At 46.5% G+C, this 24840-nt stretch overlaps 1 protein-coding gene across 4 annotated transcripts in view; it reads right to left on the bottom strand.

Moving 5' to 3' along the window:
- The window catches only part of MAP4K5 (mitogen-activated protein kinase kinase kinase kinase 5), a 77053-nt gene that overhangs the window by 21001 nt on the left and 31212 nt on the right, over window positions 1–24840 (bottom strand). For all 4 annotated transcript variants that reach the window (XM_075613832.1, XM_075613835.1, XM_075613834.1 and 1 more), the window contains 14 exons: window positions 24242–24332; window positions 22406–22470; window positions 21378–21433; window positions 19898–19945; window positions 19718–19760; window positions 18991–19063; window positions 15112–15243; window positions 14255–14317; window positions 13869–13950; window positions 7484–7600; window positions 4973–5051; window positions 4155–4213; window positions 1902–1966; window positions 884–926 (listed from right to left, as the gene is read on the bottom strand). In XM_075613832.1, the coding sequence (XP_075469947.1) occupies window positions 884–926; window positions 1902–1966; window positions 4155–4213; window positions 4973–5051; window positions 7484–7600; window positions 13869–13950; window positions 14255–14317; window positions 15112–15243; window positions 18991–19063; window positions 19718–19760; window positions 19898–19945; window positions 21378–21433; window positions 22406–22470; window positions 24242–24332 (1016 nt within the window). The remainder of the gene's footprint in view (window positions 1–883; window positions 927–1901; window positions 1967–4154; window positions 4214–4972; window positions 5052–7483; window positions 7601–13868; window positions 13951–14254; window positions 14318–15111; window positions 15244–18990; window positions 19064–19717; window positions 19761–19897; window positions 19946–21377; window positions 21434–22405; window positions 22471–24241; window positions 24333–24840) is intronic.

The raw sequence follows: 24840 nt of genomic DNA on the forward strand, positions 1-24840 counted from the left end.
TCCCTTAATACCTGTTCATTTGTTCTGAGGGGGATACCACAGCCAAGAGCTGCAAGCAGATTGAAGAAGATACTACATACACCAGGGAAGACAGACCGCCACACCAGCAGAACAAAGAAATAAAGAACAAAAGAAACCTTGATGCAATAGCCCTTGCACAAGGCCGTGTAAGTGATTTTGATATAATATTTTACACATCACTACCCCCAGAATCACCAGTTTGAGTATTAATACACCCAAACCTTATCACCTCGTTTTTATTACCCCCACTATCCCTTAATCTGTGCTCCCCCTTCTTTTCTGTAGGCCATTTAGTGAACCCTGGGAAGCAGGATCTCTGCTGATCGATCACGGAAGAACCAATCAATCGTCAGCTTAGGTAATTAGTGTTCAGTAAAGTTAATCAAAGGCTTCATATATTAAAAGAAAAATATATATTTTTAGGACGCTGCTTGGACGGCCTCTTGAAAGGTCACGTAATGTCGTCCCTTGCGGGTTCTTTCTGGCCCGACTAGATACCAGCCGCACCTTTAGAGATCTGTATCTTGGGAAGCAGGGGATCGCTGGAGCTGAAATGAACGCGGTTAAGGGGCTGTCCCTCATAGGACCACCGTTTACGGACAGTGACAATTTTAAGGCATTCAATCTGGGTAACTGACCCGCGTTTTAACAAAATCTTTGATTTGAGCATCGATACTTTTCTTTAAGTCGAATGTTAAATTATTTAAAAAACGGCACCGGTCACACCTCTCAACATCCCATTTTCAAAGGGCTTTGGTAGGTTTGGAAATTGGGTTAGTCCCCTAACTTGAAACACAGAACCCGCTACTCTGTCAGGTCATCAGTGCATCGGTCAGCAATGAAACAGTGCAAGAGACATCACCTTGGGAGGCAGCGGCGGCGGGACAATTCTCTTCATTGTGGAACTAAACAAAAACAAAATACATTGTGTAAGTTACACACACACACAGTCGCCCCTCCTCCTGCAACGACGTGTTTCCATGACAACGTGATGCCACTCATGTTGTCATGGAAACGCGTCGCCGCGTGACGTCAGGACACTGAAAGGGCAGGCAGCAAGAAGGTAAGTGCAACATTGTTGCCTTTTTGCCGCCTGCACGTTCCAACCCCGGCGCGATCTTTAAATGTCCGAGTCCTGTGCAACCATGTCAATGTCGAAGGACATTTAAAGACCCGGGTGCAGCAGCAAGGGACAGGTCCTGCGTGCCCTCTCCCGCGCCGTCAATGTCCCGCGTGGCCGAGCGCCCTCGTCAATGTCCCCTGCTGCTCCGAGTCCCGCGTGCACCCGCCACTCCGGCGCCATCTTTAAATGTCCTTCGACACTGGCGAGGTTGCGCAGGACTGGGGCATTTAAAGAGGACACTGGGCTCGGAGCACACGGCAACCTACATCTACTTTAAGGGTTACACAGTGTTATTGTTGCCTGGTAAAATAACAGAGGTGCCTGGCTTTCTGCAAGGCTTAGATTGTAAGCTCTCCGGGGCAGGGATTTCCTTGCCTGTCTGACTTTGTTGCGCTTATTGGATTATAATTCCCTGTACTGGGTGAGAATATATATATCTAATGCACACACACTTTATTTCCCTCTCCTTCCCTTCTCCCCCCCCCCCCCCCACCACAATCTAATTTAAATTTCATGACAAACTATCCTTTAACAATAATGGATAAGTGACCGAACCCATAAGTGCTCACTCTCTTCCCATCTTACCCTAAGGCTCCGAAAGTCTAAACGCTGCATAATAGCCAGGAATTCAGCATTATGTTGACCAATTATACGCTGCCCCAACCTGAAAATAATCAGCTTATAAGGATGACGGCTCTCTGTGCGAACACCCATAATAAGCGTACAAATAACCCTATTTATTGTTCATGTCACTTACTCGCTGTTTCCGCCGTTGGCAAAGGCATTCCACTGCGATGCAAACTCGTGTTCTCGGCTTCCACTCTGAAAAGGTGTTGAAGTTATACATCAAACTACTATATATTAAAACAGCCACACCGCCTCCTCCCTCAGAAGCCTATAGGAGTTAAAAGCATATCATGTCAGTATCTCGCTTCCTGAGCATGTCCTGCTCTGTTGGGACTTCGGGGAGGGCTCCACTGTAGCCTCCCAGACACATATCTCCCCGGACAGAGCACCGAGTTTTGCACACAACAGAAAGACTTCCAATGCTAATTTTACAAAGCACCAGCAGGTGGCAGTCAAGTTGCTACAAGGGTCTGAGCTCTATACTACAGTGGTGGGTAATATCAAATGCCTATAATGCAGGGGTGGGTAACTCCAGTCCTCAAGGGCCACCAACAGGTCAGATTTTAAGGATATCCCTGCTTCAGCACAGGTGGCACAAAGCAGGGATATCCTTAAAAGCAGACCAGTTGGTGGCCCATGAGGACGGGAGTTGCCCACCTCTGCTATAACACCGCAGGGGGCAGATCGCATCATCTTCCTACAAACGCACAATTTATATTATGGCGGCTCATGCGGTTTCTATAAATGACAGCAAGAGATAAACCAAAGCCTGGGTGGGGGAAGCAGCATTCACTTCACATAATGTTTAGCAGGGATCCCCTTTAAGGCTGCGCTCATGGTTGCGTCGACGCTACCCTTCTATGCTCGTCTTATTGCAGGTAGCATAGTACTGGCGGCGATGTAGTGCGTCGACGCTGCTGCAGTTTGGCGAAACAAGTCAATGTGTCTTTACAGGCTGCAGTCGCGTGACGTCAGCATCACGCGAGCTGGTTCAGCCAATGAGGGGGAAGCAGCTTTGTGACGCGTCCATGGCGCGTTTGCCGCGTCCCCGCATCGCCTTCCCAATCTCCTGCAGCCAAGTGCACAGATCGCTGGGGCTGCAGGAGGGCGCGCGGTCGCACAGGAAGTGTGAGCAAAGCCTTAAGGAGAATTTCTACCGCTTCAGTGAATCCATTTCCCGATATATACACACTGGCTGAAGGCGACGCTTGGTGCCAAGGAAAATGCCTTCAATACAGGAGAAACTTGGTATATACAGTATACCAGTATCACGACACATACAGTATACCAGAGTCCCGGCACATACAGTACACCAGTGTCACGGCCCATACAGTATACCAGAGTCCCGGCACATACAGTATACCAGAGTCCTGGCACACACAGTATACCAGTGTCCCGGCACACACAGTATACCAGAGTCCCGGCACATACAGTATACCAGAGTCCCGGCACATACAGTATACCAGAGTCCCGGCACATACAGTATACCAGAGTCCTGGCACATACAGTATACCAGAGTCCTGGCACATACAGTATACCAGAGTCCTGGCACATACAGTATACCAGAGTCCTGGCACATACAGTATACCAGAGTCCTGGCACATACAGTATACCAGAGTCCCGGCACATACAGTATACCAGTGTCACAGCACATACAGTATACCAGTGTCACGGCACATACAGTATACCAGTGTCACGGCACATACAGTATACCAGTGTCACGGCACATACAGTATACCAGTGTCACGGCACATACAGTATACCAGTATCACGGCACATACAGTATACCAGTATCACGGCACATACAGTATACCAGTATCACGACACATACAGTATACCAGTATCACGGCACATACAGTATACCAGTATCACGACACATACAGTATACCAGTATCACGACACATACAGTATACCAGTATCACGACACATACAGTATACCAGTATCACGGCACATACAGTATACCAGTGTCACGGCACATACAGTATACCAGTGTCACGGCACATACAGTATACCAGTGTCACGGCACATACAGTATACCAGTGTCACGACAAATATACCAGAGTCAGTAAATATGAGGATGCAACAGTTCACGCTAAAAATGCAACGTGAACCAGAGCACAAACTAGTGGTTAAATGCACAGTGATCGTTACTGAAAACCATGTAGCTTCCTTCTATAAAACACATGAATTGTAATCGGACACAGGAAGCCAACGCCAGTCCTCAAGGGCTACCAACAGGTCAGGTTTTAAGGATATCCTTGCTTCAGCTACTGGTTGAGCCACCTGTGCTGAAGCAGGGATATCCTTAAAACCTGACCTCTTGGTGGCCCTTGAGGACTGGCGTTGGCCGCCCCTGGTAGAGATCTTCCCGGTGGGACTCACCACTTCTTCGTTGGCTTCAGTCTCCTTCCGTAGGGGAGGCTCAAACTGCAGCTGGTCAACTGGGGAAAAAAAAAAAACAGTCCAGGGTATTGGGGAGGTGAGTGGGAGGTGAGTGGGAGGTGAGTGGGAGGCGAGTGGGAGGCGAGTGGGAGGCGAGTGGGAGGCGAGTGGGAGGCGAGTGGGAGGCGAGTGGGAGGCGAGTGGGAGGCGAGTGGGAGGTGAGTGGTTTACAACTAACTCGAATAATGTTTTTGTTGTATAATTCAAAGAAGTTCAGGCTCATGAATTCATACTCCATATTGGGTTTTAGTGGGGTTCCCAAAGTGGAAATGCACCTTTACAGTGATTGATTGAGGGCTAAGTGGCTGCAGGCTTCTTGCTTGTTAATGGTCTGGAACCTACTGGTGACCCCCATTTGTCAAGTCTTAGACAAGTAGCTAGATGCATCTAGGTAAGGAGTGGCCAACTCCAGTCCTCAAAGGCCACCAACAGGCCAGGTTTTAAGGATATCCCTGCTTGAACACAGGTGGCTCAATCAGTGGCTCAGTCAAAGACTGAGCCACCTGTGCTGAAGCAGGGATATCCTGAAAAACGTACCGGTTGGTGGCCTTTGAGGACTGGAGTTGGCCGCCCCTGATCTAGAGCAATGTCAGCTTGGTGGACCCAGAGTATGGTAAAGTTTACAGTGTACAAGACGACACTTAGATCGTCTCGTAGACATAGATCCTTTCAAATGTGAATCGTTCCCATGTAAATGTTCCGTATCTCGGAGGGTTTGTAAATACAGTAGACATCACTAAAGCGGTCAGGCGACTTACAATTGATTTCTGATGCCGTCCTCTCTGCTCGTGAACCTTTGTTAGTAGAGCGGATGGTATGTCGCACCACAGAGATGGGCTGCACAAGATGAAAAAGATCACACTGAAATGCATTCATTTTCACCACCCTACACCATGCACGCTCAGCAACGCTGTGTGCTGCATTCCCCTGCTAGTGCTTAGAAACCGAACATCCTTTGGCAGGGCTATTCAATGAAATCTCTGTCTACATGTGGACTTAATCAGGAGAGTCCAGACAATTAGGCACATTGATAGTCATTCTCTTCCTTTAGAGTCACGAGCTGTGGCGCTCTCAAAGCTTTCTTTGGGATCTAATCAAAGTTGACCCACCCAGAGTCTTCCATTTGACCAGCCCGGCCTCTTGGGAACATTACAGTATTTACACATGTCAGCTATGGGATGTATCAGTAGCAGGGACAGAAGAACCAACTATAGCGACCAGATCTGCCTTGTTTCTTGGTGTATGCCTGCTGTTCACCACCAGGGGAAGCGGTTGAAGGATCAGGCAGTGGTGGTGGTGTTGAACTGGAGGGATACTCCAGGAAGCAAGGCAGGATTGGTCGCGGTCCAACGATGTCACAGGAGAACTCAATGCTGAGAGACGCTGGAGAAACCAAATCAGGTACATTACGGGGAGCTCATCTCTCAGCATATTATATTAAAAAGTAGCTGCCCTGCACGGTGACTGGGCGCCTCCAATCCCGGCAGAGGCTGGTAGTAATAGTTCAGATCTCCCCAGGACAGGTGGCTTGGCAAGATGTCTAAGCTCCCGTTCTACATGGGGCTCTATGTTTATGGTACAGTAGCTCCTATAAATGTTTAGAGGGTGAGTGCTTGTGTACGGGAGCCTCGAGGGTCCTTCCTCGCCTACCACTGGCCCCAGACTCTCCCAAACGTAGCCACTTTGTCATTCAGGAGGGCTGTTCTTTTCTCCATCACGAGGATGCGCCATTTTCTTTTTTCTTCTTCTAATATTGGTCGGGCATTTTTGTCTCCAAGAAGCCGCAATATAACATTGTGTAGCCGTGAGTATTTGTGTCATTAACTTCAGGGCGTGTTTCCGGATATCTTCTGGTTGGTGAGAAGGGCCTGCCATGGACTAGGGTTGATCCTAAGGCCCGGTAAACTAAATATGAGGCTGTAGCCCTGTTTCCATACAACCAACACATCAGGACACTCCCACCAGGGGTGGGACATTGTACCCCTCTCTTGCAACCTCTAAAGCAAAGCAGGGAAGAGGGTTTGTAAAATATAATATTGTTTTAATGCATTGCGCATATATTTGATTGAGTTATCCTATTATTATTTTGATATAGATATATAGATTTTTTGAAGTTTTTTTTTTTTTTCCACATCAAATTTTTATTGGGTATCTGGTACAGACAGTAAACAAGCTTCCAACCCATTATCATATTTTGATATTACCAAATATCCCGTTTTCACAGTTTTCCAAGATGTTATCAAGTTTTAAAGAAGATTTTTTTTTTATCATCTTTGCAACATATTGTTTTCATAAAATTGGGAAAGCGATTTGTTTCCTGGACAATGTGCGTTTCTGTAATAGTGAGGGAGGATTCTTCTCACCAACTAGCAGGAAATTGTAAGATACAATCACATGTTTCTAGTCTGCTTAATCTCACTTATACAGACAAGGAGCTGGTATTGGAGAATTATCAGCCAAGACAAAAAGGGCAGATTGAGAGATAGAGAGATAGATATATATGCACATACATACAGTATATATCACAAGGATATAGATATATGCACATACATACACAGGATATATATCACAAGGATATAGATATAGTCTAGATATATACATACATACATACATACAAGGGATATAGATATATACATACATACATACAATATATAATCACAAGTATATAGATATATACATAAACACACATGATATATATCACAAGGATACAGATAAATATCGTATGTATATATCTATATCCTTATATACATATATACATAGGATATATATCACATCACAAGGATATAGATAGATATATACATACATACATAGGATATATATCACAAGGATATATATCTAGACATGCGTACATAGGATATATATCACAAGGCAATGCTATCTGATATTGCCCTGTGGATTTGCACTGATAATTAGGGATGCACTTTGCAGGAAGTTATAGGTCAAACATGGGACAATTGTACGAACCAGAAAAAGGAAATAATAAAGTTGGTCAATACCCACAAAAACTGTGTAAAAGAAAACAAAAAAACATTCACAATGGCAGAAAACGTGAGATCCGGGAGATTACTCACAGGGATCAGGTTTTGCTCCTTCTCAAGTTCACTCGATAGCAGACGATGCGGAGCATGCATTCCAGGTTCATACCTGGCCATGCTCAGCCTTCCACCTTTGCCTACAAATCTATCACCTGCATAGCAGGCATCCGACTGCCAAGGAGTTAGATATGCACGTCCTGGACATCCCCATCACCGTACAAGTTTACAGCTCACCTCTATGTCATCGTCATCAGGCTCAGTGTAATGCTGATGGTTGTCTGGATTGTTGACTCTATCCAACAGCTCCACTGCAAGAACTCTTGAGAGAGTCCCTTGGGCTACGAAAGCATGCTGAAAAATAATAAGGTAAAGTCCATTTCATAACCGTCTCTCTTACACGTTGCTACCGATGCCGTGTTTACCCTGCATCACCGGCTCCTCCAGGAGTGACGGGCTTAAGAAGAATCATCCACATGTAGATTTCCCCAAGTGGAATTAATTAAACAAAGACTCCACGTCTGCATGTCTACAGGCATTTTCCATGGCTGCATATTTCTATGTCGGTTCACCAAAATGATCGAGATATATATCACTTTAATCCTAATATTTCGGCGTACAGCGCACCTAATAGAACGCCACTTAGCTGCATTTAGCAAACACCATCCCGGGATCATGGAGGCTGCCTTTCAGATGGGAGGCTTCGCTCCCACAACACATGATAATGACTTGTTGTATTGGAAAACTCGCTGGGTGCCAGGAGTAAATTATTCGGTGCGGAAAGCATTGTGCTGCGCACAGAGGTATATAAGAAAGCATTGTGCTGCGCACAGAGGTATATAAGAAAGCATTGTACTGCGCACAGAGGTATATAAGAAAGCATTGTACTGCGCACAGAGGTATATAAGAAAGCATTGTGCTGCGCACAGAGGTATATAAGAAAGCATTGTGCTGCGCACAGAGGTATATAAGAAAGCATTGTACTGCGCACAGAGGTATATAAGAAAGCATTGTACTGCGCACAGAGGTATATAAGAAAGCATTGTGCTGCGCACAGAGGTATATAAGAAAGCATTGTACTGCGCACAGAGGTATATAAGAAAGCATTGTACTGCGCACAGAGGTATATAAGAAAGCATTGTACTGCGCACAGAGGTATATAAGAAAGCATTGTGCTGCGCACAGAGGTGTATAAGAAAGCATTGTGCTGCGCACAGAGGTGTATAAGAAAGCATTGTGCTGCGCACAGAGGTATATAAGAAAGCATTGTGCTGCGCACAGAGGTATATAAGAAAGCATTGTGCTGCGCACAGAGGTATATAAGAAAGCATTGTGCTGCGCACAGAGGTATATAAGAAAGCATTGTGCTGCGCACAGAGGTATATAAGAAAGCATTGTACTGCGCACAGAGGTATATAAGAAAGCATTGTACTGCGCACAGAGGTATATAAGAAAGCATTGTGCTACGCACAGAGGTATATAAGAAAGCATTGTACTGCGCACAGAGGTATATAAGAAAGCATTGTACTGCGCACAGAGGTATATAAGAAAGCATTGTGCTGCGCACAGAGGTATATAAGAAAGCATTGTACTGCGCACAGAGGTATATAAGAAAGCATTGTGCTGCGCACAGAGGTATATAAGAAAGCATTGTACTGCGCACAGAGGTATATAAGAAAGCATTGTACTGCGCACAGAGGTATATAAGAAAGCATTGTGCTACGCACAGAGGTATATAAGAAAGCATTGTACTGCGCACAGAGGTATATAAGAAAGCATTGTGCTACGCACAGAGGTATATAAGAAAGCATTGTGCTGCGCACAGAGGTATATAAGAAAGCATTGTACTGCGCACAGAGGTATATAAGAAAGCATTGTACTGCGCACAGCGGTATATAAGAAAGCATTGTATTGCGCACAGAGGTATATAAGAAAGCATTGTACTGCGCACAGAGGTATATAAGAAAGCATTGTACTGCGCACAGAGGTATATAAGAAAGCATTGTACTGCGCACAGAGGTATATAAGAAAGCATTGTACTGCGCACAGAGGTATATAAGAAAGCATTGTGCTACGCACAGAGGTATATAAGAAAGCATTGTACTGCGCACAGAGGTATATAAGAAAGCATTGTACTGCGCACAGAGGTATATAAGAAAGCATTGTACTACGCACAGAGGTATATAAGAAAGCATTGTACTACGCACAGAGGTATATAAGAAAGCATTGTACTGCGCACAGAGGTATATAAGAAAGCATTGTACTGCGCACAGAGGTATATAAGAAAGCATTGTACTGCGCACAGAGGTATATAAGAAAGCATTGTACTGCGCACAGAGGTATATAAGAAAGCATTGTACTGCGCACAGAGGTATATAAGAAAGCATTGTACTGCGCACAGAGGTATATAAGAAAGCATTGTACTGCGCACAGAGGTATATAAGAAAGCATTGTGCTGCGCACAGAGGTATATAAGAAAGCATTGTACTGCGCACAGAGGTATATAAGAAAGCATTGTGCTGCGCACAGAGGTATATAAGAAAGCATTGTACTGCGCACAGAGGTATATAAGAAAGCATTGTACTGCGCACAGAGGTATATAAGAAAGCATTGTACTGCGCACAGAGGTATATAAGAAAGCATTGTGCTGCGCACAGAGGTATATAAGAAAGCATTGTACTGCGCACAGAGGTATATAAGAAAGCATTGTACTGCGCACAGAGGTATATAAGAAAGCATTGTACTGCGCACAGAGGTATATAAGAAAGCATTGTACTGCGCACAGAGGTATATAAGAAAGCATTGTACTGCGCACAGAGGTATATAAGAAAGCATTGTGCTGCGCACAGAGGTATATAAGAAAGCATTGTACTGCGCACAGAGGTATATAAGAAAGCATTGTGCTACGCACAGAGGTATATAAGAAAGCATTGTGCTGCGCACAGAGGTATATAAGAAAGCATTGTACTGCGCACAGAGGTATATAAGAAAGCATTGTACTGCGCACAGAGGTATATAAGAAAGCATTGTACTGCGCACAGAGGTATATAAGAAAGCATTGTACTACGCACAGAGGTATATAAGAAAGCATTGTACTACGCACAGAGGTATATAAGAAAGCATTGTACTACGCACAGAGGTATATAAGAAAGCATTGTACTGCGCACAGAGGTATATAAGAAAGCATTGTACTGCGCACAGAGGTATATAAGAAAGCATTGTACTGCGCACAGAGGTATATAAGAAAGCATTGTACTGCTCACAGAGGTATATAAGAAAGCATTGTACTGCACACAGAGGTATATAAGAAAGCATTGTACTGCGCACAGAGGTATATAAGAAAGCATTGTACTGCGCACAGAGGTATATAAGAAAGCATTGTGCTGAGCACAGAGGTATATAAGAAAGCATTGTATTGCGCACAGAGGTATATAAGAAAGCATTGTACTGCGCACAGAGGTATATAAGAAAGCATTGTACTGCGCACAGAGGTATATAAGAAAGCATTGTACTGCGCACAGAGGTATATAAGAAAGCATTGTACTGCGCACAGAGGTATATAAGAAAGCATTGTGCTGAGCACAGAGGTATATAAGAAAGCATTGTACTACGCACAGAGGTATATAAGAAAGCATTGTACTGCGCACAGAGTTATATAAGAAAGCATTGTGCTACGCACAGAGGTATATAAGAAAGCATTGTACTGCGCACAGAGGTATATAAGAAAGCATTGTACTGCGCACAGAGGTATATAAGAAAGCATTGTACTGCGCACAGAGGTATATAAGAAAGCATTGTACTGCGCACAGAGGTATATAAGAAAGCATTGTACTGCGCACAGAGGTATATAAGAAAGCATTGTACTGCGTACAGAGGTATATAAGAAAGCATTGTGCTGAGCACAGAGGTATATAAGAAAGCATTGTACTACGCACAGAGGTATATAAGAAAGCATTGTACTGCGCACAGAGTTATATAAGAAAGCATTGTGCTACGCACAGAGGTATATAAGAAAGCATTGTGCTGCGCACAGAGGTATATAAGAAAGCATTGTGCTGCGCACAGAGGTATATAAGAAAGCATTGTACTGCGCACAGAGGTATATAAGAAAGCATTGTACTGCGCACAGAGGTATATAAGAAAGCTTTGTACTGCGCACAGAGGTATATAAGAAAGCATTGTGCTACGCACAGAGGTATATAAGAAAGCATTGTACTACGCACAGAGGTATATAAGAAAGCATTGTACTACGCACAGAGGTATATAAGAAAGCATTGTACTGCGCACAGAGGTATATAAGAAAGCATTGTACTGCGCACAGAGGTATATAAGAAAGCATTGTACTGCGCACAGAGGTATATAAGAAAGCATTTTACTGCGCACAGAGGTATATAAGAAAGCATTGTGCTACGCACAGAGGTATATAAGAAAGCATTGTACTGCGCACAGAGGTATATAAGAAAGCATTGTGCTGCGCACAGAGGTATATAAGAAAGCATTGTACTACGCACAGAGGTATATAAGAAAGCATTGTACTACGCACAGAGGTATATAAGAAAGCATTGTACTGCGCACAGAGTTATATAAGAAAGCATTGTGCTACGCACAGAGGTATATAAGAAAGCATTGTGCTGCGCACAGAGGTATATAAGAAAGCATTGTGCTGCGCACAGAGGTATATAAGAAAGCATTGTACTGCGCACAGAGGTATATAAGAAAGCATTGTACTGCGCACAGAGGTATATAAGAAAGCTTTGTACTGCGCACAGAGGTATATAAGAAAGCATTGTGCTACGCACAGAGGTATATAAGAAAGCATTGTACTACGCACAGAGGTATATAAGAAAGCATTGTACTACGCACAGAGGTATATAAGAAAGCATTGTACTGCGCACAGAGGTATATAAGAAAGCATTGTACTGCGCACAGAGGTATATAAGAAAGCATTGTACTGCGCACAGAGGTATATAAGAAAGCATTTTACTGCGCACAGAGGTATATAAGAAAGCATTGTGCTACGCACAGAGGTATATAAGAAAGCATTGTACTGCGCACAGAGGTATATAAGAAAGCATTGTGCTGCGCACAGAGGTATATAAGAAAGCATTGTACTACGCACAGAGGTATATAAGAAAGCATTGTACTGCGCACAGAGGTATATAAGAAAGCATTGTACTGCGCACAGAGGTATATAAGAAAGCATTGTACTACGCACAGAGGTATATAAGAAAGCATTGTACTGCGCACAGAGGTATATAAGAAAGCATTGTACTGCGCACAGAGGTATATAAGAAAGCATTGTGCTACGCACAGAGGTATATAAGAAAGCATTGTACTGCGCACAGAGGTATATAAGAAAGCATTGTACTGCGCACAGAGGTATATAAGAAAGCATTGTACTACGCACAGAGGTATATAAGAAAGCATTGTACTGCGCACAGAGGTATATAAGAAAGCATTGTACTGCGCACAGAGGTATATAAGAAAGCATTGTACTGCGCACAGAGGTATATAAGAAAGCATTGTACTGCGCACAGAGGTATATAAGAAAGCATTGTACTGCGCACAGAGGTATATAAGAAAGCATTGTGCTGAGCACAGAGGTATATAAGAAAGCATTGTACTACGAACAGAGGTATATAAGAAAGCATTGTACTACGCACAGAGGTATATAAGAAAGCATTGTACTGCGCACAGAGGTATATAAGAAAGCATTGTACTACGCACAGAGGTATATAAGAAAGCATTGTACTGCGCACAGAGGTATATAAGAAAGCATTGTGCTGCGCACAGAGGTATATAAGAAAGCATTGTACTGCGCACAGAGGTATATAATAAAGCATTGTACTGCGCACAGAGGTATATAAGAAAGCATTGTACTGCGCACAGAGGTATATAAGAAAGCATTGTGCTACGCACAGAGGTATATAAGAAAGCATTGTACTGCGCACAGAGGTATATAAGAAAGCATTGTACTGCGCACAGAGGTATATAAGAAAGCATTGTACTACGAACAGAGGTATATAAGAAAGCATTGTACTACGCACAGAGGTATATAAGAAAGCATTGTACTGCGCAGAGGTATATAAGAAAGCATTGTACTACGCACAGAGGTATATAAGAAAGCATTGTACTGCGCACAGAGGTATATAAGAAAGCATTGTACTGCGCACAGAGGTATATAAGAAAGCATTGTACTGCGCACAGAGGTATATAAGAAAGCATTGTACTGCGCACAGAGGTATATAAGAAAGCATTGTACTGCGCACAGAGGTATATAAGAAAGCATTGTACTGCGCACAGAGGTATATAAGAAAGCATTGTACTGCGCACAGAGGTATATAAGAAAGCATTGTGCTGCGCACAGAGGTATATAAGAAAGCATTGTACTGCGCACAGAGGTATATAAGAAAGCATTGTACTGCGCACAGAGGTATATAAGAAAGCATTGTACTGCGCACAGAGGTATACAAGAAAGCATTGTATTGCGCACAGAGGTATATAAGAAAGCATTGTACTGCGCACAGAGGTATATAAGAAAGCATTGTACTGCGCACAGAGGTATATAAGAAAGCATTGTACTGCGCACAGAGGTATATAAGAAAGCATTACTCTCGCTTACAGTCAGCAGCCTTTCTGCAGTCGGCCTTTTCTTTGGGTTCTTTGTTAGAGCCACTTTGACAAAGTTATGAAATACCGGCGTCCTTGGGGGAGAAGGGGAGAAAAAGGAGAAAGGTTTTGCTGAAATGTCATAGAAGATCTTCTAAATCTGGGGTGGCCAACTCCAGTCCTCAAGGGCAGCCAACAGGTCAGGTTTTCAGGCTATCCCAGCCTCAGCACAGGTGGCTCAATCAGTGGCTCAGTCAAAGACTGAGCCACCTGTGCTGAAGCAGGGATATGCTGAAAACCTTACCTGTTGGCTGCCCTTGAGGACTGGAGTTGGCCACCCGTGACCTAGTGTATTCACGTTTGTGTAACACAGCCGGAACAATACACTACTTGACTCACCATTTGGGTTTTTCCTTTAGTTTCGGAGGTTGAAAGTTGCTCTTTGACATTAAAAACAAAGCTCTGCAAAATAGCGAGATAAACACAAAGATATAAAGAGTCCTTACCCAAATCTGTTATTCAAACGGAGCGCTAGCTCTTCTGGTCATCAAAACGCCCGATTACACCAGATTGCATTTAGCAACGTACATTTAAGTGACAAAAAACTAAAACCACAATAAAGGTCAGATACAGAGATTATAATACATACAGACGGTAGGTAGGGATAAAAATAGCTAAAAATGTGTGTGTGTGTGTGTGTGTGTGTGTGTGTGTATGTGTGTGTATGTGTGTGTATGTGTGTGTATGTGTGTGTGTGTATGTGTGTGTGTGTGTATGTATGTGTGTGTGTATGTGTGTGTATGTGTGTATGTATGTGTATGTATGTGTATGCGTGTGTATGCGTGTGTCCGTGTGTGTGTGTATGTGTATGCGTGTGTCCGTGCGTGTGTGTATGTGCGTATGCGCGGGTGTGTGTAATTTTGAATTTTTTTTTTTTTAAAGGAGCAATCCAAGCAATATCTTACATTTTAAAAAAAAATATAAATCAGTTCTGTGGTAGTAGATAATACTTACGCTGCTTGGATTGCCTCTTTAATTCTGTTATTTATATGCATACACAGTTTATACGAGCATGTATAGCATGCAACATGGCGCGGGGAGAAAAGACCCGGGCAGCCACCGCTGCCGCAATCGCCGAAGCCGCAATCGCCGTAGCCGCGGTGATCTGGATACATCTGTATATTGGGCAGAATCTAAATCTGTGTTTACATTGTGTCAATATCACAAAAGCGTGGGATCCAAAATAACCGAGAGACCTCATGGGATGCAGGTCAAACATCGGCGGCTGCAGCTCTCCCAGTTCTATCGCGGTGATGCCGACGGCCCAGATATCGCACAGCTGGTTGTAACCTCCATTCTTCTCCACCGCAGCCACTTCCGGGGCCATCCTGAGAAAGACACGTGGCACTTTACCACGGCACAGCAAACCCTCAACAAAGGCGGAATGGTATGATCGTTACCAGTAAGGGGATCGTTACCAGTAAGGGGATCGTTACCAGTAAGGGGACCGCTACCAGTAAGGGGATCGTTACCAGTAAGGGGATCGTTACCAGTAAGGGGATCGCTACCAGCAAGGGGTACTATCGCTACCAGCAAGGGGTACTATCGCTACCAGCAAGGGGTACTATCGCTACCAGCAAGGGGTACTATCGCTACCAGCAAGGGGTACTATCGCTACCAGCAAGGGGTACTATCGCTACCAGCAAGGGGTACTATCGCTACCAGGCAAGGGGTACTATCGCTACCAGCAAGGGGTACTATCGCTACCAGCAAGGGGTACTATCGCTACCAGCAAGGGGTACTATCGCTACCAGCAAGGGGTACTATCGCTACCAGCAAGGGGTACTATCGCTACCAGCAAGGGGTACTATCGCTACCAGCAAGGGGTACTATCGCTACCAGCAAGGGGTACGAGCGCTACCAGCAAGGGGTACTATCGCTACCAGCAAGGGGTACTATCGCTACCAGCAAGGGGTACTATCGCTACCAGCAAGGGGTACTATCGCTACCAGCAAGGGGTACTATCGCTACCAGCAAGGGGTACTATCGCTACCAGCAAGGGGTACTATCGCTACCAGCAAGGGGTACTATCGCTACCAGCAAGGGGTACTATCGCTACCAGCAAGGGGTACTATCGCTACCAGCAAGGGGTACTATCGCTACCAGCAAGGGGTACTATCGCTACCAGCAAGGGGTACTATCGCTACCAGCAAGGGGTACTATCGCTACCAGCAAGGGGTACTATCGCTACCAGCAAGGGGTACTATCGCTACCAGCAAGGGGTACTATCGCTACCAGCAAGGGGTACTATCGCTACCAGCAAGGGGTACTATCGCTACCAGCAAGGGGTACTATCGCTACCAGCAAGGGGTACTATCGCTACCAGCAAGGGGTACGATCGCTACCAGCAAGGGGTACGATCGCTACCAGCAAGGGGTACGATCGCTACCAGCAAGGGGTACGATCGCTACCAGCAAGGGGTACTATCGCTACCAGCAAGGGGTACTATCGCTACCAGCAAGGGGTACTATCGCTACCAGCAAGGGGTACTATCGCTACCAGCAAGGGGTACTATCGCTACCAGCAAGGGGTACTATCGCTACCAGCAAGGGGTACTATCGCTACCAGCAAGGGGTACTATCGCTACCAGCAAGGGGTACTATCGCTACCAGCAAGGGGTACTATCGCTACCAGCAAGGGGTACTATCGCTACCAGCAAGGGGTACTATCGCTACCAGCAAGGGGTACTATCGCTACCAGCAAGGGGTACTATCGCTACCAGCAAGGGGTACTATCGCTACCAGCAAGGGGTACGATCGCTACCAGCAAGGGGTACGATCGCTACCAGCAAGGGGTACGAGCGCTACCAGCAAGGGGTACTATCGCTACCAGCAAGGGGTACTATCGCTACCAGCAAGGGGTACTATCGCTACCAGCAAGGGGTACTATCGCTACCAGCAAGGGGTACTATCGCTACCAGCAAGGGGTACTATCGCTACCAGCAAGGGGTACTATCGCTACCAGCAAGGGGTACTATCGCTACCAGCAAGGGGTACTATCGCTACCAGCAAGGGGTACTATCGCTACCAGCAAGGGGTACTATCGCTACCAGCAAGGGGTACGAGCGCTACCAGCAAGGGGTACGAGCGCTACCAGCAAGGGGTACGAGCGCTACCAGCAAGGGGTACTATCGCTACCAGCAAGGGGTACTATCGCTACCAGCAAGGGGTACTATCGCTACCAGCAAGGGGTACTATCGCTACCAGCAAGGGGTACGAGCGCTACCAGCAAGCGGTACTATCGCTACCAGCAAGGGGTACTATCGCTACCAGCAAGGGGTACGAGCGCTACCAGCAAGGGGTACTATCGCTACCAGCAAGGGGTATTATCGCTACCAGCAAGGGGTACGAGCGCTACCAGCAAGGGGTACGAGCGCTACCAGCAAGGGGTACTATCGCTACCAGCAAGGGGTACTATCGCTACCAGCAAGGGGTACTATCGCTACCAGCAAGGGGTACAATCGCTACCAGCAAGGGGTACAATCGCTACCAGCAAGGGGTACAATCGCTACCAGCAAGGGGTACAATCGCTACCAGCAAGGGGTACAATCGCTACCAGCAAGGGGTACAATCGCTACCAGCAAGGGGTACAATCGCTATCAGCAAGGGGTACAATCGCTACCAGCAAGGGGTACTATCGCTACCAGCAAGGGGTACGAGCGCTACCAGCAAGGGGTACTATCGCAACCAGCAAGGGGTACTATCGCTACCAGCAAGGGGTACTATCGCTACCAGCAAGGGGTACTATCGCTACCAGCAAGGGGTACTATCGCTACCAGCAAGGGGTACAATCGCTACCAGCAAGGGGTACAATCGCTACCAGCAAGGGGTACAATCGCTACCAGCAAGGGGTACAATCGCTACCAGCAAGGGGTACTATCGCTACCAGCAAGGGGTACGAGCGCTACCAGCAAGGGGTACTATCGCTACCAGCAAGGGGTACTATCGCTACCAGCAAGGGGTACGATCGCTACCAGCAAGGGGTACTATCGCTACCAGCAAGGGGTACGATCGCTACCAGCAAGGGGTACGATCGCTACCAGCAAGGGGTACGATCGCTACCAGCTAGGGGTACTATCGCTACCAGCAAGGGGTACTATCGCTACCAGCAAGGGGTACTATCGCTACCAGCAAGGGGTACGATCGCTACCAGTAAGGGGTACGATCGCTACCAGCAAGGGGTACTATCGCTACCAGCAAGGTGTACTATCGCTACCAGGCAAGGGGTACTATCGCTACCAGGCAAGGGGTACGATCGCTACCAGCAAGGGGTACGATCGCTACCAGCAAGGGGTACTATCGCTACCAGCAATGGGTACTATCGCTACCAGCAAGGGGTACGATCGCTACCAGCAAGGGGTACTATCGTTACCAGCAAGGGGTATGATCGTTACCAGTAAGGGGTACGAGCGCTACCAGTAAGGGGTACGATCGTTACCAGTAAGGGGTATGATCGTTACCAGTAAGGGGTATGATCGTTACCAGTAAGGGGTACCAGCGCTACCAGTAAGGGGTATGATCGTTACCAGTAAGGGGTATGATCGTTACCAGTAAGGGGTATGATCGTTACCAGTAAGGGGTACGAGCGCTACCAGTAAGGGGTACGATCGTTACCAGTAAGGGGTATGATCGTTACCAGTAAGGGGTATGATCGTTACCAGTAAGGGGTACGAGCGCTACCAGTAAGGGGTATGATCATTACCAGTAAGGGGTACGAGCGCTACCAGTAAGGGGTATGATCGTTACCAGTAAGGGGTATGATCGTTCCCAGTAAGGGGTATGAGCGCTACCAGCAAAGGGTACGAGCGCTACCAGTAAGGAGTATGATCGCTACCAGTAAGGAGTATGATCGCTACCAGTAAGGGGAATGAGCGCTACCAGTAAGGGGTACGAGCGCTACCAGTAAGGGGTACGAGCGCTACCAGTAAGGGGTACGAGCGCTACCAGTAAGGGGTACGAGCGCTACCAGTAAGGGGTACGAGCGCTACCAGTAAGTGGTATGATCATTACCAGTAAGGGGTATGATCGTTACCAGTAAGGGGTATGATCGTTACCAGTAAGGGGTATGATCGTTACCAGTAAGGGGTACCGATGAAAGATTTTCTCTTGGCAATCGTAGCTGTAATTTTGGCCGCGACCCCGAAGTCGGCTGTAAACCAAGAAGAAAACAGGCACATTAAATGGAGACCAAGCTTCTAAATTCTCAGAGAGACATCCCTGGTTCATATAACATAAAATACAGAAACAGGAGGGGAATGAAGAGGTTTGTGTATTGTTCTTTCACGTATGTATAACGGATTGTATCTGTGACAAAGACTTTGCTGTGCTTTTGAGTCCTTTCCCACCCCTCATATACACCGCTGGTGTTTGCTCCAAACCGCGCCCCAACTTCACTAATAGCAGAAATACATTGCAGCCAGGGCCAGAACGAATCACCGGTGAGCCCGGAACAACGACCCCCCCCTCCCCCCCCGGGGCACTACCTGTAGAGCGAGACCTTACCCGGCGGTGACAGAGGGAGCCCACCCAAGTTGGCCTGACTTCCGTTGGGGCGTCACTTCCGTATTAGGACCTCCTGAGTGGGCTCCCTCTGCCGCCGGGTAAGGCCCAAACACCACAGGTAAGAGCCCAGGGAGGGGGTGATTTAGAAGTGCCAGAGCACGGTTCCGGCGGCTTATATAAGTGCCGGGAACGCCGTTCCTGCACGTGGAGGATGGGCCTTGGCTGAAATGACTGCACACGTGGTAGATTCACCACTGATTGTAGTGTTAGCCCGGCCACCAGCCCTCTCTCCTAATCTTACCTAGCTTGACATCTCCGTGGTCTGTAAACAGAATATTAGCGCCCTGAAATAGAGACATCTCGTTTAAAGGTAATAATCGGGCACAATGCTACTTGACATCACATATCTTGAACTCTTGCAAAGCAACGTGTTGCCGGCCCGCCTGGCAGCAGCAGAGAGAAAGGAACGGATATAGCTTACCTTGATATCTCTGTGCATTTTCCCCTTGCTGTGCAAATAAGCGAGACCCTACAGTTAAAACATACGCAAGCATTAATATGCATATTGTAGGATATATACAAATCAAAACATAGCAAAAAGTAGGCAAGCCTCAAGGAGCAGAAAAGTCCAACTTTGCTAAGTACGTGTATCATAAGAGATTGGATAAAAACATAAATATATTTCCACCCAAACCTGTTGGTTTGATGCATGGTAAGTGGTCAAGTGAAGTTTAGTATTAAATAGCCACGCGCATAACCAATATTTTGGTCTACACAGGGTCCTTCACAGATTCCCAGCAAGCTCAAACTCCCACACCCACCACAAAGTGAATATATATTTATGTCAACCAGACAGCTACTGAGCGTGGCAATTGTATATAACAAGAGACAGGGGGTGCCCAATGCTGCATCCAATTGACAAAACATATAAAGTAAAATACTTCAATAATAATAATTGGTTATTTAGTTAACCCTTTGGCCAAAGGCGTCATAAGCCTGCATACCAACGTCAAGGTATAACCAAAATAATGCAGGTCCTACACTACACTGTGAACTGTGAACTACAGGGTCCTTCGTCAAGGTGGTGAGGGGGGAGGGAGGAGAGAGGCGGGGGGGGGGGGGGAGAGAGAGAAAGGGGAGGAGAGAGAGAGAGGCGGGGAGGAGGAGAGAGATAGGGGGGGGGAGGAGAGAGAGAGGGGGGAGGAGAGAGAGAGGGGGGGGGAGGAGAGAGAGAGGGGGGAGGAGAGAGAGAGGGGAGGAGAGAGAAAGGGGGGGAGGAGAGAGAAAGGGGGGAGGAGAGGGAAGGGGGGAGGAGAGGGAAGGGGGGGAGGAGAAGGAAGGGGGGGAGGAGAGGGAAGGGGGGGGGGAGAGAAATATAATATGTTATTAATTCAATAGGGCGGCACTTGGAACCAAAAACGCAATGGCTGGCTAGGGCTGCCTCATATGATGCAACTGATGTGTGTTAAGATGCCAGCAATGACAACATTGGAATAAACTCCAACCCAAAAAAAATCACTAGGATTCGCATTGTCATGTTATTGTGGTAGAGAATAAACAAACAAGTAAGGGCTGGAAATGTACTAACGCCACATTCACGCTTCTATGGAAGCCGCGAGATGCTGCGCCTTCCAACATCTATCTGGCACAGGCTACTCCACATGTTGCATTTTATTCGTCTACATTTCTAATGCAAACTTCTTGTAGACTCCCGAGTCTTTAAGCCAGGGGTTCTCGACTCCGGTTCTCGGGACCCCCCCCCCACAGGTCAGGTTCGGGTTAGGATATCTCAGCCTCAGATCTTTGACTGAGCCTCTGATTGAGCCACCTGTGCTGAAGCAGGGATATCCTGAAAACCCGACCTGTGGGGGGGACTCGAGGGCTGGGGTTGAGCACCCCTGTTATGAGGGACGAGAGCTGGTACAGAGAAGTAAACATGTACTTGGGAAGAGGTTTCGTACCTCTAAGGTTTCTCGGCACACGTAGGCTATTTGGCACTCTGACAGCGGACCGGTTACTGAAAGGAGAGAATGACACGGATCACAAAGCCATCGGTGTTATACATTATACACATTATCCGTCGTCCTCCTCTACCATAAGGAGAATGACCGGCGTATGTTTACAGCAACGGGCTAATGGCAGTCATTCATTCTAGTAGGTGGTATATTACCCTAGTGTCTGCTGTGGCTGTTCTTGGTAGTCAGACCAACAAAGGGAGGGGCAGCATTGGGGAGATAGAGTGCGCCCTGAAAGAATAAGGTCTTCACAGATCACAACTCCAATACTCCAGTCATAATTAAAGAGTATAAGAGTCCCAGATCTGAAAGCCCTACTGTTCTGCGCTGAGAATACTGCATTGCCCACCTCCAGGCCATGTACCCACCAAAGACCAACGCCAAGGGGTCATTCTCTGACAAAACGTTATTATCCTTTTAAGTTGAGAACTAATCGATAAAGTCACAGTCAACAGAATCCCACGGGTCATTAACCCTAACGAGTGCCTTGGTTAATGATTATAAAAACACTTCAGCAGTAGCCAACTGTGGATCCCCGTTATACAGTATTAACTTTAAGATGCGGAATTAAGACTTTAACGCTGCAGACCAAGCAATATCTTACATGCGTGTACACTTCTGTACTATGAGAAAATACGTACCATTTTTTAAACAACTCTGAATGACATTTTTTTATGTATTATAATGCAAAAAGCCTTTATTGTTTCTATAGCAACCATTTCCAAACTCGCACCCCCTTCCTCTTCTGAAACAGGATACTCCTCCGCTGTCATTTAGCGGACCCCCGAGCCGAATCTTCGCCAATCGATCACAGGAGAACGGATCGATCGGCAACTTAGCTAATTACTTATTGTGTGGATTGTATTGATGCACATATTACAGGGGCAATAAATAATTTGAAGCAGAACTATTGTTCCACGCCTGATCTATGAATAGTCATTGGCTCCTATGCAAGCAGAGAGATGTTTCAGTACCGTGGTATATGTCTTGAAGCGAGCCCCCACCGCAGTACTCCATACAGATCCACAGCTTCTCGCGGCTATTCGACAAGCAGAAGAAACACAGTCATTGCCGCCCACATGCTAGGATATGTTTCAGCGCTTGAGTATCTCTCCAGTAGGACGATGTTAAATGTGGGCCGATTTATTATTAGATTCCCTCTTTGCTGCTACGGTTAACGTATACCCACCCCCCCCCCCCCCCCCCACCCACCCCAAACCAAAAAAAATATTTCTAAAACTAATGTTGGTTCTGTTCACCCAAAAGGTCAGGTTTTCAGGATATCCCAGCTTCAGCACAGGTGACTCAATCAGCAACCAAAGACTGAGCCTCTGATTGAGCCACCTATGCTGAAGCAGGGATATCCTGAAAACCTGACCTGTGGGAGGGGGGGGGGACCGGAGTTGGACACCCCTGTACCAACACATCGTGCTCTCTTACAGAAATGTGGCTTTAGACGCCAGCGTGTGCTGCAGTGCTCAGGAAAGCGCGTCCTGGGAATGTCCCAGCGGCTGCAGGCTCCTTGTGGAGTGCTGAGGAAAATGTGTGTAATGGGCAAAAATAATAAACCGGCTTTCTGGAACATTCGCCAGGAACGGCTGGGCCCATTCTGCCACATAATAATACATATATATTAGATATAGCCGGGCAAAGCTTTTTTTTATTAAGATCTGGAGTACTTGCACGTCTCAGAACAAAACGCAAAACATTGTGGATAAAACACGCAACATTGACCTTTTTGCACTGGAGCTTGGTAACGTGAAATGGAATAGCTATACGTTATTTACTTGCAATACAGAGACACACAGAGACACACAGAGACAGAGACACACCGAGACACACAGAGACAGAGACACACCGAGACACACCGAGACACACCGAGACACACCGAGACACACCGAGACACACCGAGACACACCGAGACACACCGAGACACACAGAGACACACAGAGACACACAGAGACACACAGAGACAGAGACACACAGAGACAGAGACACACAGAGACACACAGACAGAGACACACAGACAGAGACAGAGACACAGAGACACACACAGACAGAGACACACAGACAGAGACACACAGACAGAGACAGAGACACAGAGACACACAGACACAGAGACACACACAGAGACAGAGACACAGAGACACACAGAGACACACAGAGACACACAGAGACACACAGAGACACACAGAGACACACAGAGTCAGAGACACATTCTGCACTATCCAAAGTGGCTGATCTCAAAATACCGATAGGCCTAAAATCCCTACTGAAATAAAATGGGAGGTTTGCGGCCATTGCTATCGACACTTCGGATAATACGGAATGACGTTTCTCGAGAGGATTAAAATGGCCTCTAGTGGCCAATCTACGCAGACGATATAACGCGCTCAACATGTTAGCTGTAATGTATTTCCACGGATAGGCTACATGCTCATAGATTCATGCCCAATAACAGCCAATTCCAATTCAGGGGAAGAATGTGTCCTGGGACAGTGTGTATTATACAAGGTTAAAGGAAAAAGACATTTAAAACCGGGGCGGCCAACTCCAGTCCTCAAGGGCCACCAACCGGTCAGGTTTTAAGGATATCCCTGCTTCAGCACAGGTGGCTCAATCAGTGGCTCAGTTGAAGACTGAGCCACCTGTGCTGAAGCATAGACTGATTGAGCCACCTGAGCCAAATCGCCAATACCTGGCCTGTTGGTGGCCCTTCAACACTAGAGTTGAACACCCAGATGGTGCTGAAGCGGTAGGAAGAGAAATTCCAGGTGGTATTCCGATACAAAATGAAAGAATAAATATACCAAAGGTAGCTGCCAAAGTATGCCACGATATTGGTGTGTTTACACTCCTTCACCATGAAGATTTCTTGCTGTATCAGGGAAAAGTCATCACCTATGGAAAAAACACAACAGCAGAACATCAGTGAAATGACAGGAAGGCGACCAGGCTCAGATAGATATCACATCTGGGCCCGCAGTCACTAATTGGCAGAGCCGGTTGTAGAATGTTGACGCCCACAGGCCGCCAGTGACCTTTTTGCCGCCCTCCTTCTGCAACGTTGCAACACGTTTCCATGACAATGGGACGCAGTGTGATGTCACGTTGCCATGGCACCGCGTCGCCATTTGACGCCACAGGAGGAGGACGACGATGCAGGAGAAGGTAAGACCTTTACAGAGCCTGCGAACCCCCGCTCTCCCCAGACTATCAGTTTAATTGTTTTGTGAAGAGAGCTGTGTAGCCGCCGCACTGACCGGAATGGGACTTTGGGCCCGCGGCCAAAAAAAACGCAGTTGGGACACATCGCCGCAGGGCAGCTCGCCATCGGACATTTCGCCTCACGCCCAACCCAACAAGCCAGGTCTGCTGCACCCGACAAGCCAGGTCTGATAAGTGCAGG

The sequence above is a fragment of the Ascaphus truei genome, chromosome 9, assembly GCF_040206685.1.
Source record: "Ascaphus truei isolate aAscTru1 chromosome 9, aAscTru1.hap1, whole genome shotgun sequence".
Lineage (NCBI taxonomy): Eukaryota > Metazoa > Chordata > Amphibia > Anura > Ascaphidae > Ascaphus > Ascaphus truei.